Source organism: Vombatus ursinus, unplaced genomic scaffold (genome assembly GCF_900497805.2).
Source record: "Vombatus ursinus unplaced genomic scaffold, bare-nosed wombat genome assembly UNPS02014784.1, whole genome shotgun sequence".
NCBI lineage: Eukaryota > Metazoa > Chordata > Mammalia > Diprotodontia > Vombatidae > Vombatus > Vombatus ursinus.
Window position 1 is genome coordinate 13,206,200 of NW_020954562.1, and position 27,767 is coordinate 13,233,966.

General features: G+C 37.0%; 1 protein-coding gene across 5 annotated transcripts in view; it reads right to left on the reverse strand.

Annotated features, from left to right (window-relative positions):
• Nucleotides 1-18,840: 18,840 nt before the first annotated feature.
• FBXW7 (F-box and WD repeat domain containing 7) overlaps nucleotides 18,841-27,767 on the reverse strand; it is a 262,753-nt gene continuing 253,826 nt past the window's right edge. For all 5 annotated transcript variants that reach the window (XM_027866990.1, XM_027866987.1, XM_027866988.1 and 2 more), the window contains 4 exons: nucleotides 26,463-26,644; nucleotides 24,187-24,412; nucleotides 22,017-22,227; nucleotides 18,841-20,719 (listed from right to left, as the gene is read on the reverse strand). In XM_027866990.1, coding sequence (XP_027722791.1) covers nucleotides 20,451-20,719; nucleotides 22,017-22,227; nucleotides 24,187-24,412; nucleotides 26,463-26,644 — 888 coding nt within the window. In that variant the 3' untranslated portion in view covers nucleotides 18,841-20,450. The remainder of the gene's footprint in view (nucleotides 20,720-22,016; nucleotides 22,228-24,186; nucleotides 24,413-26,462; nucleotides 26,645-27,767) is intronic.

The window sequence follows — 27,767 nt, forward strand, 5'->3', positions numbered from 1 at the left end:
TTCAAAAGATTCGGTAAAATATAATGGACTAAAATTTTATAGGAAAAGTCAATTCTGTTGGGATATAAAGCTCTCAAGAATGAAGGTATAAAGATGCAATGAGAAAGAAATCCCAGGAAAAGGAATAATAGAAGTTGTCAAAAAAGACTGATGTGGATGCATTGGAAATTCACCAAATTACTTAAATTCTTTCATTTCCCCCCCCAAATTATATTTTAAAAAGACATTTACAGAAGAAGGAAGCAAGGTTCAGTTAGTGGAGGATAAACAGAAAAGAATGTCAGGGATAAAAATATTCACACAAATGATAAAAATGAGGCATTCAAGGAAAGCTATGGCTAATGCATGTGTGTGTGTGTGTGTGTGTGTGTGTGTGTATTAGTTCTATTTTGGGGGAAAAAAGCATAGTGGAGTTGGGATGGATTGGTCAATAATAACTGATGATGGAAAGAAGGTAAAGATCCATAAATCTTCTTTTGCCTTTTTTCTCTGTTAAAGAGAGTTACCTTTTGATTGAAAAGGACAAGACAAAAATAACCAATAGGGAGTTAATACCCAAATAGAAAAGTATGAGAGCCTCTAGCTGCCTTTGCTCAACTCAACATACCTGGCTCAGATGAACAGAATCGTGTGGTATATAAAGAACCAGCAGATATGATTGTTGAATCCCTTTTAGGGAACCTCTCAAGATTGTAGAGAATGTGAGATTATATTGCACTCTTCACAAATGGCAAATGTCCTGATATTCAAAGAAGGAAAAAGAATGGAGTCTAATTTATAAGACTGTGAGATTGATTTTGATTTCTGACAAATTCTAGAATATGGTATCAAGTGGATGATTACTGGACCTTTAAAAACATAAGTGGTGATCCCAAAGATGACTTCATCAAAAACAGAGTATGCACATTTATTTCCCTTCCCCCACTTCTTTTTTTAAAAGCAGGGTTACTAGACTGATATAACAAAGAAATGTTATACATGTAATTTACATGGATTTTAACAAAGCATTTGATAAAGTCCTTTGTACTATTCTTATAGAAAATATAGAATAATATGGACTAAATAATCATACAGTTAGGTGGATTTGAAATTGGTTGAATTGTCAGACCCAAAGTGTCATCACTAATCATTCAATGTCAGCTCAGAGATCTTCAGAGGACTGTCCCAGGAATCTATGCTTGGCTTTGTATTGTTCTATATTTTTATCAATGAATTAGATAAAGGCATAAATTCTATGCTGAACAACTTTGTGGAAGACACAAAGTCAGGAGTGTTAGATAATAAAGACAATCTGCATTTAAAAAAAGATCTCAATATGCTAGATCATTAGGCCAAAAAGAACAAGATGATAAAGGGATAAGAACAAGGGATGAAAGTAAAGTCTTACAGTTGGGTTCAAAATAATCACAAGGGCATCATGGGTGAGATGTACCTAGAAAACAGCTCATCTGAGAAAGCTCTGGAGATTTTTGTGGATTTTTTTAAAGCTTGATGTGCATCAACAGTATCATATGGCAACCAAGAAAGATGTGCTCTAAGGCTATATTAACTGCCTAATAAATACTTGTTGAATCAACAATATTCAAAACTGGGGAAATGGTAGTCCCACTGTAGACCACCTTGGATATATTATGCTCCTTGCTGGGCACATTGTAGAAAGGATTTTTATAAGCTAAAGTGTGTCCTGAGGGTGATCAAGATGGAGAAGAGCCTTGCATTCATGTCATATAAAGATTAGCTAAAGTGACTAGGCTATATTTAACCTGAGGAAGAGAAGACTTGGAGCAAGGAATGGGGAAGAGGAGATAAGCTGTCTTTAAAACTTTGAAGAAGAAATAGACTTGTTCTGCTTAGTCCCAGAAGATAGCAATAATGGCAATTGGTGGAAATTGCAAAAGGGGAAATTTTAGCTTGAGGTAAGGAAAATTTTCCAGACAATTAGAGCTGTCCAAAAATTAGGATCTACTCACTGAAGATCTATTAGCAAAAGCCAGATGACCACTTATCAGGAATGCTGAATGGAGGGTTCTGGTTTAGATCTGGGTAGAACTAGATGGCCTTTGGGGTTTCTTTAACTCCTGAGATGTCTTGAAAACAGCCTTGTAACAGTGGAAACAGTAGGGGAAAAAACACTGAATTTGGAAGTGAGAGCACCGGAGTTCAGATTTCAGCTCTGAAACTTAATACCTGTATAACCTAGGACAAATTACTTAAACTGTCTCAGCCTAAGTTTTGTCATCTGTAAAATGAAAAGGCTGGAGCATATGAACTTGAAAGTCCATTCTAGTTCTAAATCTGATGCTTAGGGTGAGTGGTAGCTCTAATGGGTGAACAGTAAACAATGCTGCTTTCTCTTCTTCCCAACCCCCACTGGATTGGGAAAAGAATGGATTGGCAATATTGTTTCTGTTGGCAGGTATATTCTGATATGATGAGGTGATGTAAAAAATAGAATTAAGGAATGAGAAAGAGGAATTCACTGGAAGGGGAAAGGAAAGGTAGAATGAGGTAAACTCTTACATTAAAGAGGAATAAAGATTGCTTCTTAATGCTAGAAGGAACCCTAAAACCATAGCTATGCAGTTCAGAGGTAAAGGGGTATTGCAGAAAGAGCACTAAGTTGGAGTCCTGCCCTATTAACTTTGCAGAAAGGGAAGGAAAAGGGAATCAAACACCTACATAGTGCCTACCATATGACAAGTACTGTGCTTCTGACTACTGTCACACCAAATCTGCACTTCCTTCTATCAGCGCCACCTCTCTTCTCTTATCCCTCTCCCCTACTACTTTCCTGTAAGATAAATAGGTTTTTATACCAACTGAGTGTGTATATTTTTCCCTCTTTGAGCCAATTCCAATGAAAGTAAGGTTGAAGTGCTCCCACCTACTTTCCCCATCTTCCCCTCCACTATAATAACTCTTTTGTGCGTCTTTTATGTGAGATACTTTACCCCAGGGGTGGGGAACCTGTGGCCTTCTAGGTTCGCAAATGTGGCCCTTTAACTGAATCCAAACTTCACAGAACAAATCCCTATAATAAAAGGATTTGTTCTGTAAAATTTGGACTCAGTCAAAAGGCTGCACCAAGGACCTAGAAGGCCACATGTGGCCTAAGACTGCAGGTTCCCCACGCCTGGTTTACCCCATTTGACCTCTCCCTTTCCCCTTCTCCCAGTGCATTCCTCTTTCTCATCTCTTAATTTAATTTAACTTTTTTTTTTCGATATCATGGCATCATATTCAACTCACTCTCATGCCCTTTGTCTATATGTGCTTTTTCTAACTGCCCTAATAATGAGAAAATGCTTACAAGTTAACAAATATCATCTTCCCATGTAGGAACCTTATTAAATCCCTTATGATTTATCTTTCCTGTTTATCTTCTTATGCTTCTCTTGAGTCTAGTATTTGAAAATCAAATTTTCTATTCAACTCTGGTCTTTTTGTCAAGAAGGCTTGAAAGTCTTCTATTTCACTGAATGTCTATTTTTTCTTCTTGAAGGATTATACTCTGTTTTGCTGCGTAGGTGATTCTTGGTTGTAACCCTAACTCTATTGACCTCTGGACTATTGTATTCTAAGCCCTCTGAACCTCTAATATAGAAGTTGCTAAATCTTATGCTATCCTCATTGTGGCTCCATGGTATTTGAATTGTTTCTCCCTGGCTGATGGTAATATTTTCTCCTTGACTTGGGAGCTCTGGAATTTGGCTATAATATTCCTGGCAGTTTTCCTTTGGGGATCTCTTTTATGAGGTGATCAGCAGATTTTTTTTCTTAATTTCCATTTTTCCCTCTGGTTCTAGAATATCAGGACAGTTTTCTTTGATAATTTCTTGAAAGATGATGTCTGGACTCTTTTATTGATCATGGCTTTTAGGCAGTCCAATAATTCTTAAATCATCTCTCCTGGATCTATTTTCCAGGCCAGTTGTTAGATATTTTGCATTTTCTTCTACATTGTCAATTTTTTATTTTGTTTTATTACTTTTTTTTGAAAGATTCATTAATTTATTTATTTTTAGTTTTCAACATTCAATTCCACAAGATTTTGAGTTCCCATATTTTCTCCCCATCTCATCTCTCCTCCAACCCCAAGACAGCATGCATTCTGAATACCCTTTTCCCCTACCTACCTTCCCTTCTATCTCTCATCTCCCCTTTTCTTATCCCCTTCCTCTTTTATTTTCCTGTAGGGCAGGATAGATTTCTATACCCCATTGCCTGTATATCTTATTTCCAAGTTGCATGTGAAAACAATTTTTTAACATTTGTTTTTAAAACTTTGGGTTCCAAATTTTTTCCCTTCCTCCCTCCCCACCCACCCTCATTGAGAAGACAAGCAACTTGATACAGGTTATACTTGTGTAGACATGCAAAACACTTCTATAGCAGTCATGCTGTGGAAAACTAACTATATTTCTCTTCATCCTATCCTACCCCCCCACCTCCATTTATTCTATTCTCTCTTTTCACCCTGTCCCTCCTCAGAAGTGTTTGCTTTTGATTATCCCCTCCCCCAATCTGCCCTCCCATCTATGTTCCACATGCTCTCTTATTCTTTTCCCTGCTATTTTCCTGTAGGGTAAGATAGCTTTCTACCCAATTGAGTGCGTATGTTATTCCCTCCTTAAGCCAAATCTGATGAGAATAAGATTCATTCATTCCCTCTCACCTTCCCCCACTTCCCCTCCACTGTTAAAGCCTTTTCTTGTCTGTCTTACATGAGATATTTTCCCCCATTCTACCTCTCCCTTTCTTCTTCTCCCAGTATAATCCTCTCTCATCCCTTAATTTTATTATTCTCCAGATATCATCCCTTCATCTTCAACTCACCCTGTGCTCTCTATCTATCTATACATGCATATAATTATTTTCCCCCTCCAACTACCCTAATACTGACAAAGGTCTCATGAGTTAGAAAAATCATCTTTCCACGTAGGAATGTAAAGAGTTCAACCTTAATAAGTCCGTTATGATTTCTCTCTCCTGCTTGCCTCTTCATGCTTCTCTTGAGTCTTGTATTTGAAAGTCAAGTTTTCTATTCAGCTCTGGTCTTTTCATCAAGAATGCTTAAAAGTCCTCTATTTCACTGAACATTCATTTTTTCCCCTAAAGGATTATATTCAGTTTTGCTGAGTAGGTGTTTCTTGGCTGTAATCCTATCTGCTTTGCCCTCTGGAATGTCAGATTCTAAACCCTTTGGTCCCTTAATGTAGAAGCTGTTAAATCTCATGTTATTCTGATTGTGTTTCCACAATATTTGAATTGTTTCTTTCTGGCTGCTTGCAATATTTTCTCCTTGACCTTCCTGGGAACTCTGGAATTTGGCTATAATATTCCTAGGAGTTTTCCTTTGGGGATCTCTTTTAGGAGGAGATTGGTGAATTCTTTCAATTTCTATTTTGCTCTCTGGTTCTAGAATATCAGGGCAGTTTTCCTTGATAATTTCTTGAAAGAGGATGTCTGGGGTCTTTTTTTTTTTGATCATGACTTTCAGATAGTCCAATAATTTTCAAATTACCTCTCCTGGATCTATTTTCCAGGTCAGTTGTTTTTCCAATGAGATATTTCACACTGTCTTCTATTTTTTCATTCTGTTGGTTTTGTTTTACAATGTCTTGATTTCTCATAAAGTCCCTAGCTTCCAATTGCTCTAATTTTTAAGGAAGTATTTTCTTCACTAAGCTTTTGGACTTCCTTTTCCATTTGGCCAATTCTGCTTTTTAAGGCATTCTTCTACTCATTGGCTTTTTGGGCCTCTTTTGCTATTTGGGTTAGGCTAATTTTTAAGGTGTTATTTTCTTCAGTATCTTTTTGGGTCTTCTTTAGCAAGCTGTTGACTAGTTTTTCATGATTTTCTTGCATTACTCTCATTTCTCTTTCCAATTTTTTCTCTACTTCTCTTACTTGCTTCTCAAAATCCTTTTTGAGCTCTTCCATGGTCTAGGACCAATTCATATTTTTCTTGGAGGCTTTGGATGTAGGAACTTTGACTTTGTTGTCTTCTTCTAGTTATGATCTTCTTTGTCACCAAAGAAAGATTCTATGATCTGACTTTTTTTTTGTGCAGCTTGCTTATGATTCCAGCCAATTACTTGAGTTTTAAACTCTTTGTTAAGGTAGGGCTCTGCTTCCAGTGTGGAGAATATACTGTCTCAAGCTTCAGGGATTTTATGCAGCCATTTTCAGAGATACTTCTAGGGACCTGGAATTTTCAGTTTCTCCAAGGTGGTATGATCAAGGGCGAGGTGTTCACTCCTTTCCTGGCCTGTGCTCTGGTCTATGAGTGACCACAAGCACTCTTTTCTGCCTTGGAACTGTGAGGAGGATTCCCTCTCCACTGCCACTGTAGCTCTACCATACCAGCACTCCTCCTCACCCCAGGATTGCCACCCAGAACTATGACCCAGATCCACAAGCACAGGCAAAGCAAGAGAATTCTGCCTCAGTGCCAGCAAAGAGATCCCTGCCATCCCCCTCTGATCAGTCACTTGATTCCTATTCAGTCTGTGGGCCAGAAGCTCTGGAAGCAGCTGCTGCCCTGGGACTGAGCTTCTCTCTCACTGCAGTCACAGACTTTTCCCACTGACCTTCTAAGCTGTCTTTGGCATTTGTGGGTTAAGAAGTCTGGAAACTGCCACAGTTGCCTGTGATTCAGTCCTCTGAGCTCAAATGTGTTTCTCTCCCAATCTGGTGAGTAGACCTTTCTAATCAACCATCCAGGTTGTCTTGGGCTGGAGATTTGTTTCACTCTGTCTTTTTGTGGGTTTCTGCTGCTCTGGAATTACAGGTATTTGGAGGGGTTTGGGGGAGAGATCAAGCAAGTCACTGCTTTTACTTTGCCATCTTGGCTCTGCCCCTGTGTTTTATTACATCTTGATATCTTATGTCTTAAGTCATTAGCTTCCACTGGCCCAATTCTAATTTTTAAAGAATCATTTTCTTCATGGAACTTTTGTACCTCTTTTCCATTTGACCAATTCTGCTTTTTAACTCATTCTTCTCTTCATTGGATTTTTTTTTTGCCTGTTTTTCAATTTGGCCTATTTTTTTTTAAGGTGTTATTTTCTTCAGCATTTTTTTAAAAAAAATATTTATTTATACATTTTTAACATTCAGTTTTTAAAATTTTGAGTTTCAAATTCTTTCCCTCCCTCCAGATTCCCCTCCAACCACTGAGAAGGCAAATGATATATCAATGATACATGTGAAGTAATGCAAAATATACTTTTATATTAGCCATGTTGAAAAAAAAAGCAATAAAAACAAATAAAGTGAAAAAATTATGTTTCCCCTTGTGCTCAGAGTTCATCAGTTCCTTCCCTGGAGGTGGAATAGCATTTTTCATCATGAGTCTTTCAGAATTGTCTTAGATCATTATATTGATCAGAGTAGCTAAATCTTTCACAGTTGGTCATCATAACAATTGCTGTTACTATGTACAGTATTCTGGCTCTGTTCACTTCATTTTGCATAAACTCACATAAGTCCAGGTTTTCCTGAAACCATCCTGCTCATCATTTCTTTTTTTTTCTTTTTTTGATTTTTTGATTTTTTGTTTTTAACATATGTTTTTAAAACTTAGGGTTACAAATTTTCTCCCTTCCTCCCTTCCCATCCACCGTCATTGAAAAGGCAAGCATCTTGATATAGGTTATAGATGTGTAGTTATGCAAAACACTTCCATAGTAGTCATGTTGTGAAAAACTAAGTATATTTCCCTTCATCCTATCCTACCCCCAATTTATTCTATTCTCTCTTTTGACTCTGTCCCTCCTCAGAGTGTTTACTTTTGATTATCCTCTCCCCCAATCTGCCCTCCCCTCTATCAACCCCCTGCTCTCTTGTCCCCTTTCCCCCTTATTTTGCTGTAGGGTAAAATAGATTTCCATACCCCATTGTGTATGTTATTCCCTCCTTAAGCCAAATCCTATGAGAATAAGATTCACTCATTCCCTCTCACCTTCCCCCATTTCCCCTCCACTGTAAAAGCCTTTTCTTGTCTGTTTCATGAGAAATAATTTACCCCACTCTATTTCTCCCTTTCTCCTTCTCCCAGTATAATCCTCTCTCACCCCTTAGTTTTATTTTCCAGCTATCACCCCTTCATCTTCAACTCTCCCTGTACCCTCTATCTATCTATATATGCATATAATTTTTCCCCTCCCACTATCCTAATACTGACAAAGGTCTCATGAATTACAAATATCATCTTTCCCTGCAGGAATGTAAACAGTTCAACCTTAATAAGTTTCTTATGATTCCTCTTTCCTGTTTACCTCTTCCAAGTTTCACTTGAGTCTTGTATTTGAAAGTCAAATTTTCTATTCAGCTCTGATCTTTTCCTCAGGAATGCTTGAAAGTCCTCTATTTCATTGAATGACCATTTTTTACCCTGAAGGATTATACTCAGTTTTGCTGGGTAGGTGATTCTTGGTTGTAGTCCCATCTCCTTTGCCCTCTGGAATATCATACTCCATGCCCTCTGGTCCCTTAATGTAGAAGTTGCTAAATCTCATGTTATCCTGATTGTGTTTCCACAATACTTGAATTGTTTCTTTCTGGATGCTTGCAATATTTTCTCCTTGACCTGGGAATTCTGGAATTTGGCTACAATATTCCTAGGAGTTTTCCTTTGGGGGTCTCTTTCAGGAGGAGATTGGTGGATTCTTTTAATTTCTATTTTGCCCTCTGGTTCTAAAATATCAGGGCAGTTTTCCTTGATCATTTCTTGAAAGACGATGTCTAAAACCTTTTTTTGATCATGGCTTTCAGATAGTCCAATAATTTTTAAGTTTTCTCTCCTGGATCTATTTGCCAGGTCAGTTGTTTTTCCAAAGTCTTCTATTTTTTTCATTCTTTTGGATTAGTTTTACAATGCCTTAATTTCTCAAATTGTCTCTGGTTTTCAATTGCTCCATCCTAATTTTTAAGGAAGTATTTTCTTCAGTAAACTTTTCCATTTGGCTAATTTTGCTTTTTAGAGCATTCTTCTCCTCATTGCTTTTTTGGAGCTCTTTTGCCATTTGGGTTAGGCTATCTTTTAAGGTGTTATTTTCTTCAGTATTTTTTAGGTCTTCTTCAGCATCACTCTCAGTTTTTCCTCTACTTCTCTTACTTGCTTCTCAAAATACTTTTTGAGCTCATCCATGGCCTGTGACCAATTCATATTTTTCTTGGAGGCTTTGGATGTAGGAGCTTTGGCTTTGTTGTCTTCTTCTGATTGTGTGTTTTGATCTTCTGCAATTCCCCTCTGATCAGCCACTTGATTCCCCCTCAGTCTGTGGGCCAAGAGCTCTGGAGGCAACCACCACCCTGGGGCTGAGCTCAGGGAATGGGGCTGAGACCCCGCGCTTCTCTCTCACCGCAGTCACAGACTTTTCCCACTGACCTTCCAAGTTGTCTTTGGTGTTCGTGGGTTGAGAAGTCTGGAAACCACCACAGCTGCCCGCGATTCAGTCCTCTGAGATCTGCTGCAGGTTCACTGTGGCCTGCGCACCCACACCAAACTGCATTCCTCTCCCAGCCCAGCATGATATACCTTTCCCATCAACCATCCAGGTTGTCTTTGGCTGTAAATTTGTTTCACTCTGTCTTTTTGTGGGTTCTGCTGCTTTAGAATTTGTTTAGAGACATTTTTTATAGATTTTTGGAGCGATTTGGGGGAGAGCTTAAGCAAGTTACTGCTTCTACTCTGCCATCTTGGCTCCATCTCTTCAGTATTTTTTTTGTGCCTCCTTTACCAAGCTGTTGACTCTTTTTTTCATGATTTTCTTGCATCACTGTCATTTCTTTTCCCAGTTTTTCATCCACCTCTCTTATTTGACTTTTTAAATCATTTTTGAGCTCTCTCAGGGTGAGACCACTTCAGATTTTTCTTTGAGGCTTTGGATGGAGCTGTTTTGACTTCATTGTCTTCCTAGTTTGTGTTTTGATCTTTCCTGTCACCACAGTAACTTTTTATGGTCAGGATCTTTTTTTTATTGGTTTATTTTTCCAAGCTATATCTTGACTTTTAGCTTTATATTAAACTTGGACTCTGCTCCCAGGATGAAGGGGACACTGTCCCAAGCTCTTTTCAGAGCTAGTTCTGGGGACCTTTAAGTTTTTGGTTCTCCTATAGAGGTATGATCTAGGGAGATGTGTGTTTACTACTCTTCTGTACTGTGCACTGGTCTGAGTGATCAGAAGCTCTGGTGTGCTAGTGCTCTCCTCACCTTGGGACTGAAACCCAGGACTGCAACAAGATCCAAGTATGGGCAATGCAATAGGATCCTGCCCCCAGTGCCAGTAAAGGTACTCCTATAATCTCCTTCTGACCAGTTGTCTGACCCCCTTACTGTCTGTGGGCTGAGAGCTCTGGAAACAGCCACTGCTATGCTCATTCAGTCATCCCAAAGGCCTGCTGCTGGTTTCCTGTGGTGCTGCCTATAGAGGTGCAGCCTGCACTGAACTATGCTCCAATCTCACCTAAGCATGACAGACCTTTCTTGCCAACCTTTTAAGTTGTCTTGGACTGGAAAATTGTTTCACCCCATCCTTTTGTGGGTTCTGCTGCTCCAGAATTTGTTTTGAGGAGTTAAAGTCATTTGGAGGGGAATTTGGGAGTGCTCAGGTGAGTCCCTGCCTTTTCTCTGCCATCTTGGCTCTACTTCCCCTCTCCCCCCCCCCCCCAGACATTGTGCTAAGCACTTTACTATTATTATCTCACTTGTTCTTCACAACAACCCTGGGAGATAAGTGCTATTATTATTTTCATATTAGAGTCAAGGAAACTGAGGCAGTCAAAGATTAAGTGACTTGCCTAGGGTCACACAGATGGTAAGTGTTCAAGGTAAGACACTCAGTTTCCTAATCTCTAAAATGAAGGGTTTGTGTTCGATGGTTTCTAAGGTCTCTTCTATCTACAGATTACATTATTAAATAAGCTCAATGTGAATCAGCTGTGATAGAGCAGCAAAAACCAAACCAAACCAAACTAGTCTACTACAACCTTGGGCTACATTGAGAGATGTATCACCTCTAGCCTTTCTGGAGAGCAATTTGGAACTATGTCCAAAGGGCAATGAAATTGTGCATACCCTTTGATCCAGCAATACCATTACTTGGTATGTATCTCAAAGAGAAGGAAGAGAGGGAAGGAAGGAAGGAAGGAAGGAAGGAAGGAAGGAAGGAAGGAAGGAAGAAAGGAAGGATGTGAAGAAAGGGACCCATTTGTACAAAAATAGATAGCAATTCTTTTTGTGGTGGCAAAGAATTGGAAATTGAGAGGATGCCCATTAATTGGGGAATGGCTGAAAAAATTGTGGTATATGATTGTGATGGAATACTATTGTGCTATAAGAAATGATGAGCAGGATGATTTCAGAAAAACTGAAAAGACTTATATGAACTGATACAGAGTGAAGAGAACAGAACCAGGAGAACATTGTACATGGTAACTGCAATATTGTACAATGCTCAACTACGAATGACTTAGCTACTCTCTGCAGTATAATGATCCAAGACAATCACAATGGACTCATGATGAAAAATGCTATTCATGTCCAGAGAAAGAACTGATGGAGTCTGAATGAAGACCAAAGTATGTTATTTTCCACTTCTTTCCTCTTTTTTTTTTGTTCAAGCCTTCTTCCACAAAATGGCTAATATAGAAATATATTTCCAGTGATTGCATATGTATAATTTATATCAGATTGCTTACCATTTCAGGAAGGGAGTGAGGGAGGGAATTTGGAACTTAAATTTTTAAGAAACAAATATTAATTGTTTTTACATGAAATTGGGAGAAATAAAATATTATTATTATTATTTTTAAAAAAGAGAGCTGCATCATCTTCTGGAATAGGGAGATGACAGACCTGTTGTATTCTTTCCTGGTCAAAAAACATCTAGAGTATTATGTTCAGTACCTGGCATCACAGTTTTGGAAAGACATTGATAACATGAAGAGCACCCAGAGGACAGCACCCAGGAGGTGAAGGGTCTAGAGTTTGTGTGCTATGAAGATCAATTCAAGAAACTTGGGATGTTAGAGTTAAGATGGTTAATGGATGACAACTTTGTTCTGGCTAATTAAAGGGTTCTCATGTGCAAGAAAGATTAGGTCTATTTTATTTGGTCTCAGAGAAGAGAACTAGATGTCATAGGGTGAAGCAGAAAAGTGACTAATTTAGCTGTGATGTCAGAAAAAAAAACTTTATTTGCCCCAAGTGAAATGGCTTACCTTGGGAAACAGTGGATTCCCCTGGTTTATTGCAGGTCTTCAAGTAAAGGGTGGATCACAACTTGTTAGGTATGAGGGAGAGGGGATTCTTTCCCAGGCACAGGTTAGACTAGGTTCTTACCCATTTTTGTATCTTGGACCCCTTTGGCAATATTGTGATGCCTATGATCCCCTTTCCAGAATAATATTTTTAAGAGAATAAAATATATATGATCACAAAGCAAATCAATTATATTGAAATCATTATCTATCTATATCACACACACACACACACACACACACACACACACACACACACACACACACTGTTAAAGACTACTTCTGGGACCAAGCAGAATAAGCCTATTTCCTCTTCAAATTCTTAAAAAGTTTATTCCCTCCCCATCTCTTTTCTTCTGTCTAAATATACCTAGTCCAGTCTTTATATGACATTAATTCAAGTCTCATCTCCAACCTGATCACTTAGTGGACACACTCTAGCTTATCCATGTCCTTCCTTAAAATGTGTCCAGAAATGAAGACAATATACCAGAGATGGTCTACAGTGGTCTGCAGTAGGAGTACCATCTCCCCAGTTTTGAATATTAGCTTTAAAAAAATCCAAATATTTATTAAGCATTTAATGCAGCCTAAGATCACATCTTTTTGGTCGCCATGTGGCACTGTTGACATACCTTGAGCTTAAAATCCACCCAAATTTCAGATGAATTATTCTCTAGGTACGTCTCACGCCGCTTGCCCTTTCAAAATTGATTTTTGAACCCAAATGTAAGACCTTACATTTATCCCTATGAAATATCATTTTGTTCTTTTTTGGCCTAGTGATCTTGCCTGTTAAGATTTTTTTAAAAGTCTTGTTTGGCTCTGTTATCACTTCCAACTTTCTGTCATCTGCAAATTTGATAAGCATAGAATTCATGATTTTATCAAGTTATTGATAAAAATGTAATACATTACAAAACACTAAAAATACAATAATTACATGTGTGTGTGTACACACACATATATATGCATGGATGTATTTAAGGTCACAAAGCTCAAGTTAAGAAAGATCCCTTCCAATTTGAAAATATTATCATTCCATTGTTCACAGATTCTGTAACCAGACTTTCTAAAGGAAGCTGTGAAGACTCAAAAGGCCCACTTGATAGTGAACACTTGTAAGAAAAACCAGGCAGAATATTTCTTTCTCTTTTTTGGGGGGAGGGGGTTGGGGATGAGGGGACGAGGAACCAGAACTGTGATTTCATTGGTGTATAGACTCCTGGTGAGGAATCCTTCTGCCAATTTACATCAGCACCTTCTCTGCAACTTATAGCCTTGGGAGACTGTGTGGTGGGTGCTAAGAGGTTAAATAACTTGCTTAAGGTCACACAGCCATGATGGGTCCGAGGAAGGCCAGATATCTATCATTGCTTCTTCCACTCAGGGTTTCTGAATGAGACTGGTAAGTTTGGAAGGGTCCCTACCTCCTCCTCAGCCCTTTCAGGGCTCAGGAATCTTTCCTTTCCTCTGAAGGGCATTATCTGATGAATATTCTCCTCTGGTATCCTATAAAAATAGAGAAGGTGATATAGGGATGAAGTTGGCAATCACTAGCCTTGAACAGAATGAGCAGTGGGAGATGTGGGTGACTCACCAATACTAGAACATTTGCTGAGTTTGTTTTCAGCTCGAATCAATGACTAAGCCGCCTCTCTTGATGTGAAGTGTTACTGGGCTCAGCTACTTTAGAGCAAATTTAAAACCATTCTCCTCAGGGATGCAGGAAGATACTGAAACAAAAAGCTATTGATTCACTCTGCAAATTCACTGTCCAGATGCATAATCTAAAATTCCAATGGTAAGTATAGAATTCTAGCTCTGCTATACTCTAGCTGTGTGACCTTGAACAACTTCATCTCTCCGGGCCTCAATTTTCTCTTCCATATGAGGGGGTTGGATTAGATGGCCTTCTTGGACTAGCACGACAATTCTATGATCACAGTGTACAGACACACATTTTATAGACACCATACATAAACATACATACATGTTCTTACACTGCATCAAAACCAAACAAATGTTAAAAAAAAAGCATCACCTTGAAGTTCAAGAAGCGTCAAATTATTTCTCTTTGTTGGCCAAAATTTTGTTTCTGAGAAGAGTGGGGGGAGGGGAGAAGAGAAAAAGTTGAAGGAAGCAGCTATTATGGTGACTCAGTAAAAACACCATCTCATCCCTTTGCTTCTAGGATCCAATGTGAGTTTTAAAGAAAATATGGATTTGAAATGAAGTAAAGCAAAGAAATTTAAAAGATTAACGGGTCAAGTGTTTGTTTCACACCACTAGATCAATCTGAGATTCCCATCCCTGCTCTCCCAATACAGGAATTCCTGTAGGTCTTGTGAATCACAGGACCATAGCATTGAAAAGAGCTTGAAGGTATCTCGGAGGTGATTAGGTTTCACTGTCTCACCTCATCTTTGTTCAAATCCCAACTCAGATATACCTATATAACCCTTAGCAAGTCATTTCAGACTTGATTTGTTCATCTGTAAAATGAGAGTAATCACCCTTACCCTACTTTCCCTCAAAGGTGAATGTGAGGAAAGAAGTCTTGTAAACCTTAAAGCTTTTCATAAATGTAAACTATTATTATTCGTGGACAGAGTACTAAACTGATAGTCAGGAAGACTTATTTGGGTCTGCCACAAAGTAGCTGTGTGACTCTGGGCAAGTTATTAAATAGCTCTGGGCTTCAGATGCTGATAAAATGAAAGGGTTGGCTACATAATTTCCAATGTCCCTAATAACCTGTGATGGGAGGTAAAGGAAAGGCTGGGAGTCAGCTGCAAGTTCTGGGTTTAATCTTGGACTATAACATGAGCTAGCTGTATGATCTAGGATACATTGCTTATCTTCTCTCTGGGTCTCAGTTTACTCATCTGCAAAATGACATAGGGTTGGCCCTAAATCCCCCTTTAAACTCTAAAAATCTCCCTAAGGTGACAGCCAAAAAGCACAGATTTTAGACAATGAATATGTGTACCACTCATCTCACAGTGCAATGAGAGGGCATGGCATTTTAATCCTGCTATCAACCACTGAATCTCTCCTTGGAGTTTAGGTTTTCCTTGACCTCTGATTATCCCCACCCACCTTCCTCTCTGGAACAGTAGGGAAAGGGATCATGTATGGATAGACACATATACATACTGTCTTTGGATCTGTTCAAGGAATTTCTCAGTTTAGTGCTAAAGGAAGACTCTCCAGCCATATTCTATGTTGTACAAATCCTGCTTCAGACACTCACTGTGCGACCTTGAGCAAGTAGCTTATCTGTCTCCAGTTTCCTTCACTGTAAAAATAATAGCACCTACTTCCCAGGTTTGTTGTGAGATTCAAATATTTGTAAATATGTGCAAAGCTCTTAGGACAGCGCGTGGAACACTGCAGGACCCATATAAATGCTGTCATCATCATCATCACCATCATCATCATTATAAGGGGTAAAGAAAGTAATTTGTAAAAGACTAAGCAAAAATTGAGTAAGACACCAGTGACTCAGGTTCTTTTTTTGGGGGGTAATCAAACAAATTGTTCAAAGGGACCCATTCGGCTAGTGTCAACCACTCAAAAAAATGACTGTTCCTGCATAGTAAGAAGCAGTTGTAAGTGATACTAAGATAAGGGGGAGAGAGGTTTAAAAAATGTCAGCATCTTAAACAATTCACATGTAGCATAATGAGCTGGTCTACCACCTTTACTTAATTCAGCAAGTAACATTTGGTGACTACATAGAATCACAGGCTATTAAGGACTTTAGAAATTACGTAGCCAACCCTTTCATTTTATCAGCATCTGAAGCCCAGAGCTATTTAATAACTTGCCCAGAGTCACACAGTTACTTTGTGGCAGACCCAAATAAGTCTTCCTGACTTTCAGTTTAGTACTCTGTCCACGAAAAGTAATAGTTTACATTTATGAAAAGCTTTAAGGTTTACAAGACTTCTTTCCTCACATTCACCTTTGAGGGAAAGTAGGGTAAGGGTGATTACTCCCATTTTACAGATGAGCAAATTAAGTCTGAAATGATTTGCTAAGGGGTATATAGGTATATCTGAGTGGAGATTTGAACAAAGATCTCTCCCGATTCCTAGTACATTGCTTACTCCTTCATACGATTTTGCAGTTTGTCTCTATGGACCATTGATTTGGATTATAATTTTATCTTTGGAATAGAGAATTTGCCATTCCAAGAACACTAATTTAAGGAATTTTAGCTGAAAGGTCAAAACCATTCTGAGCTTCAACCTTTATATTAATGTAGGACAGGATTTACAAGAAAATAATCAAACTATTGTGAAATTATTCCCCTTGGGATTTGTTCAAAGGAATATGTTGTGTTTTGCTTAAGTCCTTAGAACAAAGTATTTTCCTCCCCCAACATGACCATGCTAAGTATGATAAAGGATAGTCACAACTGACAGGTTTTGCTGTCTTATTTTCTAACAATATGATAGGCCAAGAGATTTTGCCATCTGTTAACTTCATGGTAATTGAATGGAAGTAGCCAGTATTTCTACTAATACATCCTAGAAACTTTCCAATATCACTGCCCTGGTATGGAGTTAGTCTAAAACTACTTAGTATACACTTTTGACAATTTACTTGGTGAGGCTAATATAAAAACTTGGAACCTTAAATTTCTGGGTTTTCTGGGTAAAGGAACATCCTATTTTCTATGGCTGTTAGACTCTAGTTCTTGTCAATCATTACTCATTCAATCAACAACTTCCTCTAACATCTGAATGGGTAAAGATATTAGCTCATAAACAATCTATATTTGGCCTTCTATAACATAAAGTCTTCAGAACAGAATTCAACTTTTTTCACCAAAAAACTCAATTTACGAATAAAGTGAGGATGTATCACAAGGTACATAATGAGCCTTAAAGTATTAAAAATGATCCCACTGACAAAAACTATTAATATGTGTTTATGATATCTGTTTAAAAAAATAATACATGACATGAGCTCTAATGTTCCCTAAAAACTTTACAAATATTTTGATTTTAAAATCTGGACTATCTCAAATACATTTGCAATAGACTGTCTTAAGTCATGTCTTCAAATTTTACAATTTAAAGTTAATGTTTTAAAAAATGGCTCATTGACCAAAACTCCAATTAAAGACCCTATTTTTCTTTTGACATTATAAAGACGGTCTTTTCTACTATCAATCTAATCTAATAAGCAATCATTAAGTGCCTACTATGTGCAAGGCATAAGAAATGGCACTTTTTATAAAAGTGAATTTTCCAGATAAGTGAAATAAATGTTCGTACTTACGTTTCATGCTAATTGGAATCCCTTTTTTCATGGTCATCTATTTGAAGTGTCTTCCCTACCTTCTTAAAGAGGATCCTGAACAAAATGTATCCTTTCCTTAGTGACTCAAAATTATTAATGGGAAAATTAATTATTATATTGTATTCTTCTAAGGTGAAATTCTCATGGGTTACTGAGATATGTAGGATATTGCCTTTTAATTTAAACAGTCCTAGGCTACTGTGTTTTTGAGTTCATATAATTTTTTTCTAGTTTTAATTTTCTTCCTTTCTATCAGTTGTCATTTCAGGTTGTTTTCAATATGTCTGCCTAGAATAACTTATTTGATTCTAATTTGCTACTTTCAAACTGCAGTGGGCTGGGAATCCAGATAACCAAATTTGCTATGTGTGTATCAAAAGTCAAGGTCTGAGTGAGGGGCCTGAGGGATTCTCCTATGAGTAATAATAATAATAATAATAATAATAATAATAATAATAATAATGATAAAAACAACATTATTTACATAGTGCTTTCAGGTTTGCAAAGCATTTTAACTGTGCTTCCTTTTACTTTTTGCTTGATTCCTAATTTTGGGTTTAAATCTGGATAGTTTAAGTTGCTGGATATTGATTAAAATCACCCAGTTTTAATCAATAACCAACATTTGTGGATTTCAGTACAAGATATCTGCATGAAAGCTTATTTAGTTAACAGAATGGTCCCTAGAGACACAAGAGCCTTAAATACTGGCTTTTCATCCTGCTTTAATTTAGTCTGTTAAAGGAACTCTTAAATGAGTCAAAAAGTAAGCAAGGAAGTACTGATTACTAGGAATTCTAGAAATTTCATCTTTGAAGGGCAATGGTATAATGATTCTTTGAAAATGAAATATATCTATATTTATGTTTTTGTATCATATGTGCAATAGGCATCTCTTTTAGAGATTATTGAATTCAATTTCCTCTTTTTTGCAAATGAGGAAAAATGAGGCATGGCTAAGTAGAGTGACCTGTTGAGAAATAGCTAGTAATACACACCAATGCAAATAAAAGAGGATGAGTTGGTGTCCTCTATATGTTTTAATCAGACAACAGAGGTGATAAGCAGTTTTGCTGTTTGTTTGTTTTATGGAGTTTCAGTTGCATAAAATGGACCTGGAAAGTACTGATTCCCATTTCAAACCAAAGAGAATGTGAACGAAAGAAGATTTTTCTTGGTTTAAACTTTAGAAAAAAGAAAAAGAAAAGAACTATTTGCAATAAAGCAGTGCTACCTCAAGGAAGAAACAGCCATGCTAACATGAAAAAACACATTTTATTGCACTTAAGTTATAAGAAAATAAAATTTCTAAGTGAATCAAACCATAGACACAATCCCTTTAAAGGTTGTTTTCCTCCCTCATGTCAGGTTGTTACATAACTAAATTAACCAACTGGAATCTGATTGTTTTAAATCAGACTATAAATAAAACAAAAAACAGGAGGAGGAATAAAAAAACAAGATCGCCTAGGATACAGTGTTAAACCACTTTCACAGTTCAGCTTGAGTTGTGGCTCTTGGAGAATGAGGCAAAACCATTCCACTTATTCATTCATTTTGTTTGTTTGCATGTGACGCCTTTACTACAAAAACGGAATCGTTTCTGCTTTGTCAGTTACTCACAGCAATAAAACTGTAACAGCTGTTTTTTCCCAAATACTGTAGAACACTAAGACTGACCAGCGACTTTATTTTCATTTTGTGTTTTATAGTTTTAAAAAATATTTTGTCAGTTTTATTATGTACGTTCATTCCATTCACCACAGCCCTCAAAAAGAAAAGTTTCCCAACAGAACAGGCTGGAATAGCTTTGTTCTAAGGAATGTGTTTTTCATTTTTGCCCAGAAAAAAAAAAGAAAATAAGCTTTGCACACACTCTCAATTCTTTACTTGCAGGCAAACTTCACTCTTTATTGTCTGAAACTCTCCCACTCTCAGCCTCTTAGAGGCACAGATGGCTCAAGTTTCAGTGGCAAAAAGTCTTTTTTTTTTTCCGTAACCAAACTAGAGCAAATTTGGAATTCAGTCTGGGACTAAAACGTCACAGCAGAAAAAAAATAAAAAAAAATAATTTGCTTTTTTTTCTCTTTCATTTAGCAGCATAAATAAGTTTGGCCACTGGGAATACAGTACAGGGGTGGGACAACAATCCCATGTTTGAAGACCTACTTCTAGCACCAGCATCGAGAATTAAATCCATCTCAGGACTCACAGAACCCAGGACAACTTGCCACCTCAGAGCAACATATGCATTGAAGAGTGTAAATGGAAGCAACAGTAAATAGTTTAACAGAGGCTAATACTGTGATTGATTGACATTGGCAATGGTTGGCAAAAAAAAAAAAAAAAAAAAAAGCTTTTTTATGATAACTGTACAAAAACAATTCACAGTAAAAACTTTTAGCTTTTCCACTCCAGAAATGACTTTTTTGTTGCAGATGCTCTCTCTAATTTGAAAAGGCAACCAGTCCACATTTCGATGTTATTGCAGCTCCTTTCTAGACCTCGGTGGTAAAAGAACAGGTTAGCAGGATTTGGAACAAGGTTTCAGCATCGCACTGCCCAATGACCACTTGAGAGGAAAATAAAGAAATAATTGCACCTGGTTTGATTTAGAAAGTCATATTTTGCAAAGCTGCCCCCAGTCCAAAGTGAAGCCTTGTACGTGATGAGACAGCAGATGCCTTGCTTGTCGGGTATGGTTTGTCATCTTGTCGTCTTCCCCTTCGTCTGTAGGTCTCTACACTCTGTTGCCCCAAGCCAACATCCTGCACCACGGAGAACAAGGGATTTTTTTTTTTTTGCAGGGGGGAAGGGCAGGGAGTACATCTTCTACATGTTTGGACAAATTCATCTTTTCTGCTCTTCACTTCATGTCCACATCAAAGTCCAGCACCAGCAGCTTTGTTTCCTCAGTCCCATTGCGGCTTCCAACTGCACACACCAGCTTTGTGTTAGAGGCTCTGATCCGCCACACGACTCCCCCGCTCCCCCCACTCTCCAATGTGACTAGGTTTCGGATAAATTCACCCGTTTTCAAGTCCCACAGTTTTACAGTCCCATCATCTGAGCTGGTAATTACAAAGTTCTTATTGAACTGTAAACAGGTCACAGCACTCTGATGTTTGTTGGGACCTAGGAAAACCAAAAGAATTTAGTTATTGGTTAGAAATTATGGGTATGGGATACATACATAGTAATCTGTAGACTTCTACATTAGAACATACAGTAAATGAAATATTTAAAGCTTTACATATTTAGAAACCTTGTTCTAAGTTGTTTTTTTTTAATTTCAAAAAAAGACTAGTATGGATATGGGAAAATCTGGTAGCCATTTGTGATTGAACTCTTACAATCAACTATTTATTCAGGAATCTTGGAAAGGGATTTGAGACGTATTTCATTTAAAAAATGTTTGGATAAAATTTTTTCTGAATTATGGTAGTCCTAGTACAACTTCATGCATTGTGTTGAGGACCACGACCTACTACCATAAGCCTTTGAGTTGCTTATTCAAAGGTGCTTGCACAACTGAATGAACATAACTCTAAGGACAAGATGCTGTTATTGTTGTCACTCTGATGTCTAACTGAAAAAAACAATTTTGGGCCTCTATAAGTGCTTAAATGTATGATTAATCACAAATGACTTTAAACTTCTACAATACTTAGAGAATGATATGATGAAAGTCTAACAAGACAGAAGGCTTGCAAACACTGTTGGAAAGAATATTGTTTGAAGCTCAGGAAGAACAGAATAAATAAGTTTGAGAACAAAAAAAATTAACAATCTTACTTTGAGGTTAAACATGATTCTGAGGGCATGAAATGACAGTAAAATATAAAATGAAACTCTTCAGTGAGTGAGTGATTTCCAGATGGAGTTTTCAATGGGGCACTCTCATAACACATATTACTTCCTATCCTAATTGGTTGGTAAGGCTTTAAGTGTCAAAGATTTCCTTGAAGAAAAAATATTAAAACTATCTTAAAGAATTATATAGGAAATAAAAAGGTGCAGTTTTCATGCCAATACATCTTTTTTTCCTTTGCAAATCAAATGTTAAATTCAAGTTAAATAATTATTTAATCCCAATTCTTCCTTCCACAGATCCCCTAAAACAAATCACGATAATTGGTACATTCTGAAAGAAACTTATAAATTTCTCTTAGGTACAATGTTATTTTTAGAAAGAATCCACAGTTATGTGAGTTCTTCATATATATGATATATGTAGTAAGTCATTAAAACAATTTTCCTCTTAAAAATTTAACTTAAAACAGTATGCCCAAGGTGAATATGGCCCTTGTACGTGGAGTTCAAAGGACAAATGCTCACAGATTCATATAAAAGCAATCATGCTTCTCTTTTAAGAAAGAGATAGCTCAATATTGTTTATAATTACCACTAAGTTTTGTTATTCAAAACTCACCTTGCAACGTCTGTAAACACTGTCCTGTTTTTATATCCCAGATTTTAACTGTGGAATCTGCATTTCCAGAGACAAGAATATTGTCCTTGAGTTCCATTCCACTAGTTAATGACTGATGGCCTGTTAATGTGTGAATGCAGTTCCCAGTTTCCACATCCCAGACACGGATTGAAGTATCAAGAGATCCACTCACCACATGGATGCCATCAAACTGGAAGAAAGAGATTCTATTAGCAATGAACTTGAATAAGATATTTGTGGATCCTAACCCTAGCCACGGTGAGAACCAACATTGCAGGGGACAATAATTCAGTACTCATGTAAAGTCATTCAGTTCATTGAAATGAAGCACAGCTGCACCAAAAAGGTTTTCAAAAAGCTTCTGATGTCAACACATTGTATCATATATCACTTGGCTACAGAAGTATTTGAGAATTCTTAAGCTCACAAAAACCCCACTATAAAACACTAATTCTAATACTTCACAAATGCAAAGTGAACACAGAGTATAATTCAACATCTCCTTTTTAAGCCTTCTTTTTAGAAATACCCATCCCCCTAGGCATCCACATACCTTGGGATGGTTCTGGCATCAATGAGAAAGTCATTGACTATTACCTCCAGCAGGAAGTTGAACCTGCTGACACAGCTTGTGATAATGGAAGTGCTTATCAACTTCTAAATATAGGAAAGGGCTAGAAACACTTTTCACAGTGCTCAAATCTCATTTAGAAACTGCATGGAAAAGTATTAACAGTATTTACAAGAACCTAAAACTAATTAGGAAATATGCTAACAAATAATGAATCATGTTTGCAATTAGGAATGGTGTCATTTTGATGACAGACTTGCTGCAAGATCCATATCATTCCTTGCTACTTTTATTTCCACTGAGTAAATGACCATCAACCCAAACAAAATTAAGAGGATGCCAACGAACATTGTCATTTTCAGTTCTTAGCCCAATGACTCACTTAAATGAAGATTTTAGTGTTATTAGTGCTCACAAAATATATGTAAAAAAAACCTTTCTAATCTGACTGTCCCACAAAACATTCTCTCCTCCTCTTCCTCCTCTTAAACAACTAGCCTTGAAATCAAAAGAGCAAACACAGCCCCCACCACCAATAACAAATCACTTATCCAATGTCAAAAATCATTTTAATGTGGCAATGGCCCCAAAATCAATACTGTACATCAACTAAACATATTATTAAGTTGAGAACGAAATTGTCAATATAAGCAGTCTATTATGAGTAGATTGTGGAGGGACATTAGCTAATGAATGGAAATGTATAAGAAAACTTTTAAAATTGAAAATGAGGCTGTTTAGGGATAACAGAATATATGTACTCTGTAACATCTATTTTTTCTAAAGATACAAAATTTTAGCTATTTTACTTTGAAAACAGTGGTGAATTTATTCAAGCACATAAAATTCAGTTTAAAGTTTAAAGGAGGGTTTTTGAACCTTTTTTTGTGTCATGGATCCCTTGGGCAGTCTGGTAAACCCTAAGGACCCCTTGTCAGAATAATGTATGTCAAGTGCATAAAATACACAGGATTACAAAGAAAACCAATTAAAATATAATTATCAAAAATCTTTTTTTAAAACCAGTTCACTACCACCAGGTTAAGAACCTTTGGTTGGCAGAGTCTCCTTATAGGAAATGGTCTAGGGATGCCTCTGGCAGGGAAGCAGCAGCCTCTTACAGCAGGCTGCAGATCTGTTATGAGTAAGGATGGAATCCCAATTACATGGTCCATCAAACTCAAGCTACCAAGGTCAAGGGGAACTTTTTGGTCAAATTAATCCTTCGCTAAGGAGGGAATTAAAACCAGGTTTACCCTGGTAACAACATCTATTGTAGCACAACTAAAGTACCCCAAGTGGCAGGTTCCAACTGCTCAACACAGAGATTTCTATTTTTGAAGGAAATTACATAACAAAGTAGAAAATGGTCAAACAAATAATTCCAAAATCTCATGTGTTTTCTTCATGCTTGTTGTATAAGTGGCACATACACAAGTTATAGGAAAACTCTGTTCTTCTTATTTTTCTAGTACTCTAATGGACCAGCATTTACCAGACAGTTAATTAGTGTAGTTTCTACAAACATATGCTTAGTTAGCAGAACATTCCTGGGATACAGCACACAGAATCTCTTACCTGCAATGAATATACTCTATTAGTATGCCCCTGCAGTGTGTGTAGACAAGTCTCAGTCTCTGGATCCCACACCTTCACCATGAAATCATATGCTCCACTAACAACCCTCCTGCCGTCATACTGAACACATCGGACTGCAGCAACATGACCCATGAGGACATGTAAACACTGGCCTGTCTCAATGTCCCAAACCCTAAGCGTAGCATCTCGAGAACCGCTGACAACACTGGAGAATAAAAATAAAAACACAACTTGAAATTACATGTCTGACAGCAAGCTTTAAACTATGTCTGTTACTAATCAGAGTTAAAATGAGCCTGATGCAGAAGTTAAAATATACTTCAACAAATAATGTGGAGTAGAAACCTTATGGAGACAGCAAAGGAAACACGTGCATTCAGGAACCACATAACTGTTAGAAAGATTTATTCAATGCCATACCTGTTATAGTGATTCTTGAAGGGCAAAATGATGTAATAATTAAACACACAATATAGTAACTTGTTTCAAAAGAGTTCAAAACTCTCACATTTTCCCATATGGTCTTATGATATTTTTAAGAGTCTGGCATGGACAGATTATAGCCACATTTGGGGAACTGGTACACAGCAATTAAGGCTCAGCATAACTGGAACCAGAATTCAGATTACCTGGCACCTAATCTAATCCTCTTACCTACCAGATTGCAGTGCCCTTGCATTGCTTAGCTTTCAATTCAATTCAAATTAGAAATGAAAATGAATTTTAACTGCATTTATTCATGACCACTGTGTGAAAACACTGCATTAACATTCTATATTCTTCATTATCTCTACACATCAAAATTCCAATGTAGAATATGCTGAATGGTTCTTACTGAGAAAAATGTTACTGTTGATATGGTAGAAGAAGACTGGAATGGTTTTACAATAAAGGACCCCAGAGAGAACCTGCTTTAAAAATACACTGGATCCATATATTTCTTTTTTTAATCCCTGAAAATACATTGGTCTCCATCAACTGGGGGAATGCTAAACAAATTAGGGAGTTAGGTGGATAGAGCACTGGGCCTGGAGTCAGGAAGATCTAAGTTCAAATTCAGCCTCAGACACTAACAGGGTTCTTTTGGACAAGTTACTTAACTGTCTGTCTCAGTTTCCTCAATTGTTAGATGGGGATAATAACAGTACCTATTTCACAGTGTTGTTGGGAGGGCCAAATAAGATAACATATCTAAGTTCTTATCACAATGCCTTCAATATAAATCTTTCCCTCTATCCTTCCCTAATGGGAGTATAATGCAATATTACCAAGCTGTATGTGACAATGAACATGAACCAACAGTGAAGGAAGAACAGGGAAAACAATATCAAGAATGAAAAAGATGTGAAAGGACAAAAAAAAGATGTGAAATGGAACAGGTGATTGTGTATGTGTAGAAATGAAAGTGACATAGAAAGTGATACAGAAAAAAAATTTTTTTTTAAAGAACATACATTCAATTCAGATGCGTACTCTAATAATCAACTCAATGAAATATCTTGGGCATCTACTAGATGCTCCATGTTGTGTTAGGTGTGATTTGCTCAAGCTAAGACAGTTATATAATAATTTTTATATTTACATTAAAATTACATTTACATAAACTTTGACATGAATGGATCTTCAAAGAGCCAGTCCCTGAGCTAATGAGGAAAAAAAAGTTTTAAATAATTTTGGACCATTTCATCTACAAATTAGGACACATTGTAAGAGGTTGAACTGGAATACAGTGGCACATAGGAGTCTAAAAGGGTGAAAACTTGTGTTTATATAAGGTCAAATTACCAATTCCAGGCCATTTTAAAGACTGTTTCCTTCACTATATATGTCTACATATGATCCTAACTACATATTCTCACATCCATGGTCCTCTGTTATAAATACTTTTGATAAGTGTAAGTATGCCCCTTTTGAAACTTATTTCTAGTTTTTTCTTTTGAAAAATTACTATTCCTATACTAACTCACCACTTTGCATATTATGCTACTTTTCTCTGAAAAGGTATTCATAGGGATTCTTTTATTCTCTCTCACAATTTTCCTGTGTGGGAGGTAAAGGGAAGCACTGTTGACTTACTACACAGATAGCAACCCAGAGCATGTGATCACTAAGTAACTTGGAATCATGAAGTTTTAGGAATGATGTAACCCTAAGTCCTCATTTTACAGATAAAAAACTAAGGCCTGGGAGAAGGGAAGAGTTTACACCACCTTAGTGACAAAGTAATGTAGGACAACCAGGATTTTTGCTCTTACCGCTTTTCATGGAGGTGCATACAACGAACAGTGGAGGTATGTCCATATAAAGTGTGTATACATTCTCCAGTCTCTGCATTCCAAACTTTAAGAGTACGGTCAGTAGATCCACTGATGATGATGTTGTCTCTCATTTGTGATGACCATACTCCACCAGTGTGTCCTACTAAAGTTCTCAAACACTGGGAGAAAAAAACACTCAAGATCCTTATTTTTGGATAAAAAGCAAAATTTAAACACCATTTTCATCATTCATTAGAATTTGTGTGGAAAAACATTCAAAATTTGGTTTCCAGAAGTATCAGGACATAATTTTTAATTTTGGCATAAGAATCACGTGACAATTCAACTCACATATTCAGCAAGCAGTACGTCACATATGAATGTCACAAAAGGCTAAGTAGATAGAAAGCAAATGTTTCTTACTAAGGTGTGACAGTTCCAGGCTGGCTTTTTTTTTTTTTTTTGATGAAAGAATACTAAATTGTAACTTGGTTTCTTTCATGGGAATGGTTTAAGTGAAAGAATGCCAATAGTACTGGGTGTGGTTGCATACCACATTTCATCTAAGTCTGCCTGAAGGTAGTAGTTATGATCCAGCCAAGCTGCTTGCAGACATGTAAAGACAGACATTAAAACCTTGAAGATAAATCCCAAACTAATACTAACCACGGAAATGTGAAGTTCCCTTTTTATCTTCAAGTCTGACTTGAGATATTTAGAAGATTAATGATTTCTGATTGAAGTATTGCATGGGAAAAGTGTTAAAACAAAACAAAACTGGAAGCTTTTCTATATACTTCTTTACTTTCACCATAACTTTTTTTTTTTAAGAAGAGTGGTCAATTACTCAATGCTGTGCAATGCCACTGGTATTGTTGCAAAGGACACTATAGTGTGTTTTCAAGGTGACTGCTCAGGCTGCTTTTTCCCATCAAACTTTAATTTCAATACCTCATCTACTTTAGTATTATCTTATATGGCTTGAGATTAGTCTAAACTAACGTGAAACATTTAAATTTCAAATTAAATGTGACCTATAAATGGAACAGTTTCACAGGGAAAACAAATCTCTCACAATTACAATTTTTTACAAAAGATAAAGGTAGTATCATGCCATTCAGGTGGATAAAGTCAAGCCAAATGCAACTTAAATAAATATAAAGCACATCTGCTCAAATTCTCGTTTTATCTATGGCCAGATCATGTTACATCAAGATGACTTTCACAAACTTGGGGCTTATTATATAAAGAGTTGAAAAATTCTTGCTAAAAATAAGAGGGTACCAATAATTAGTCATTGTT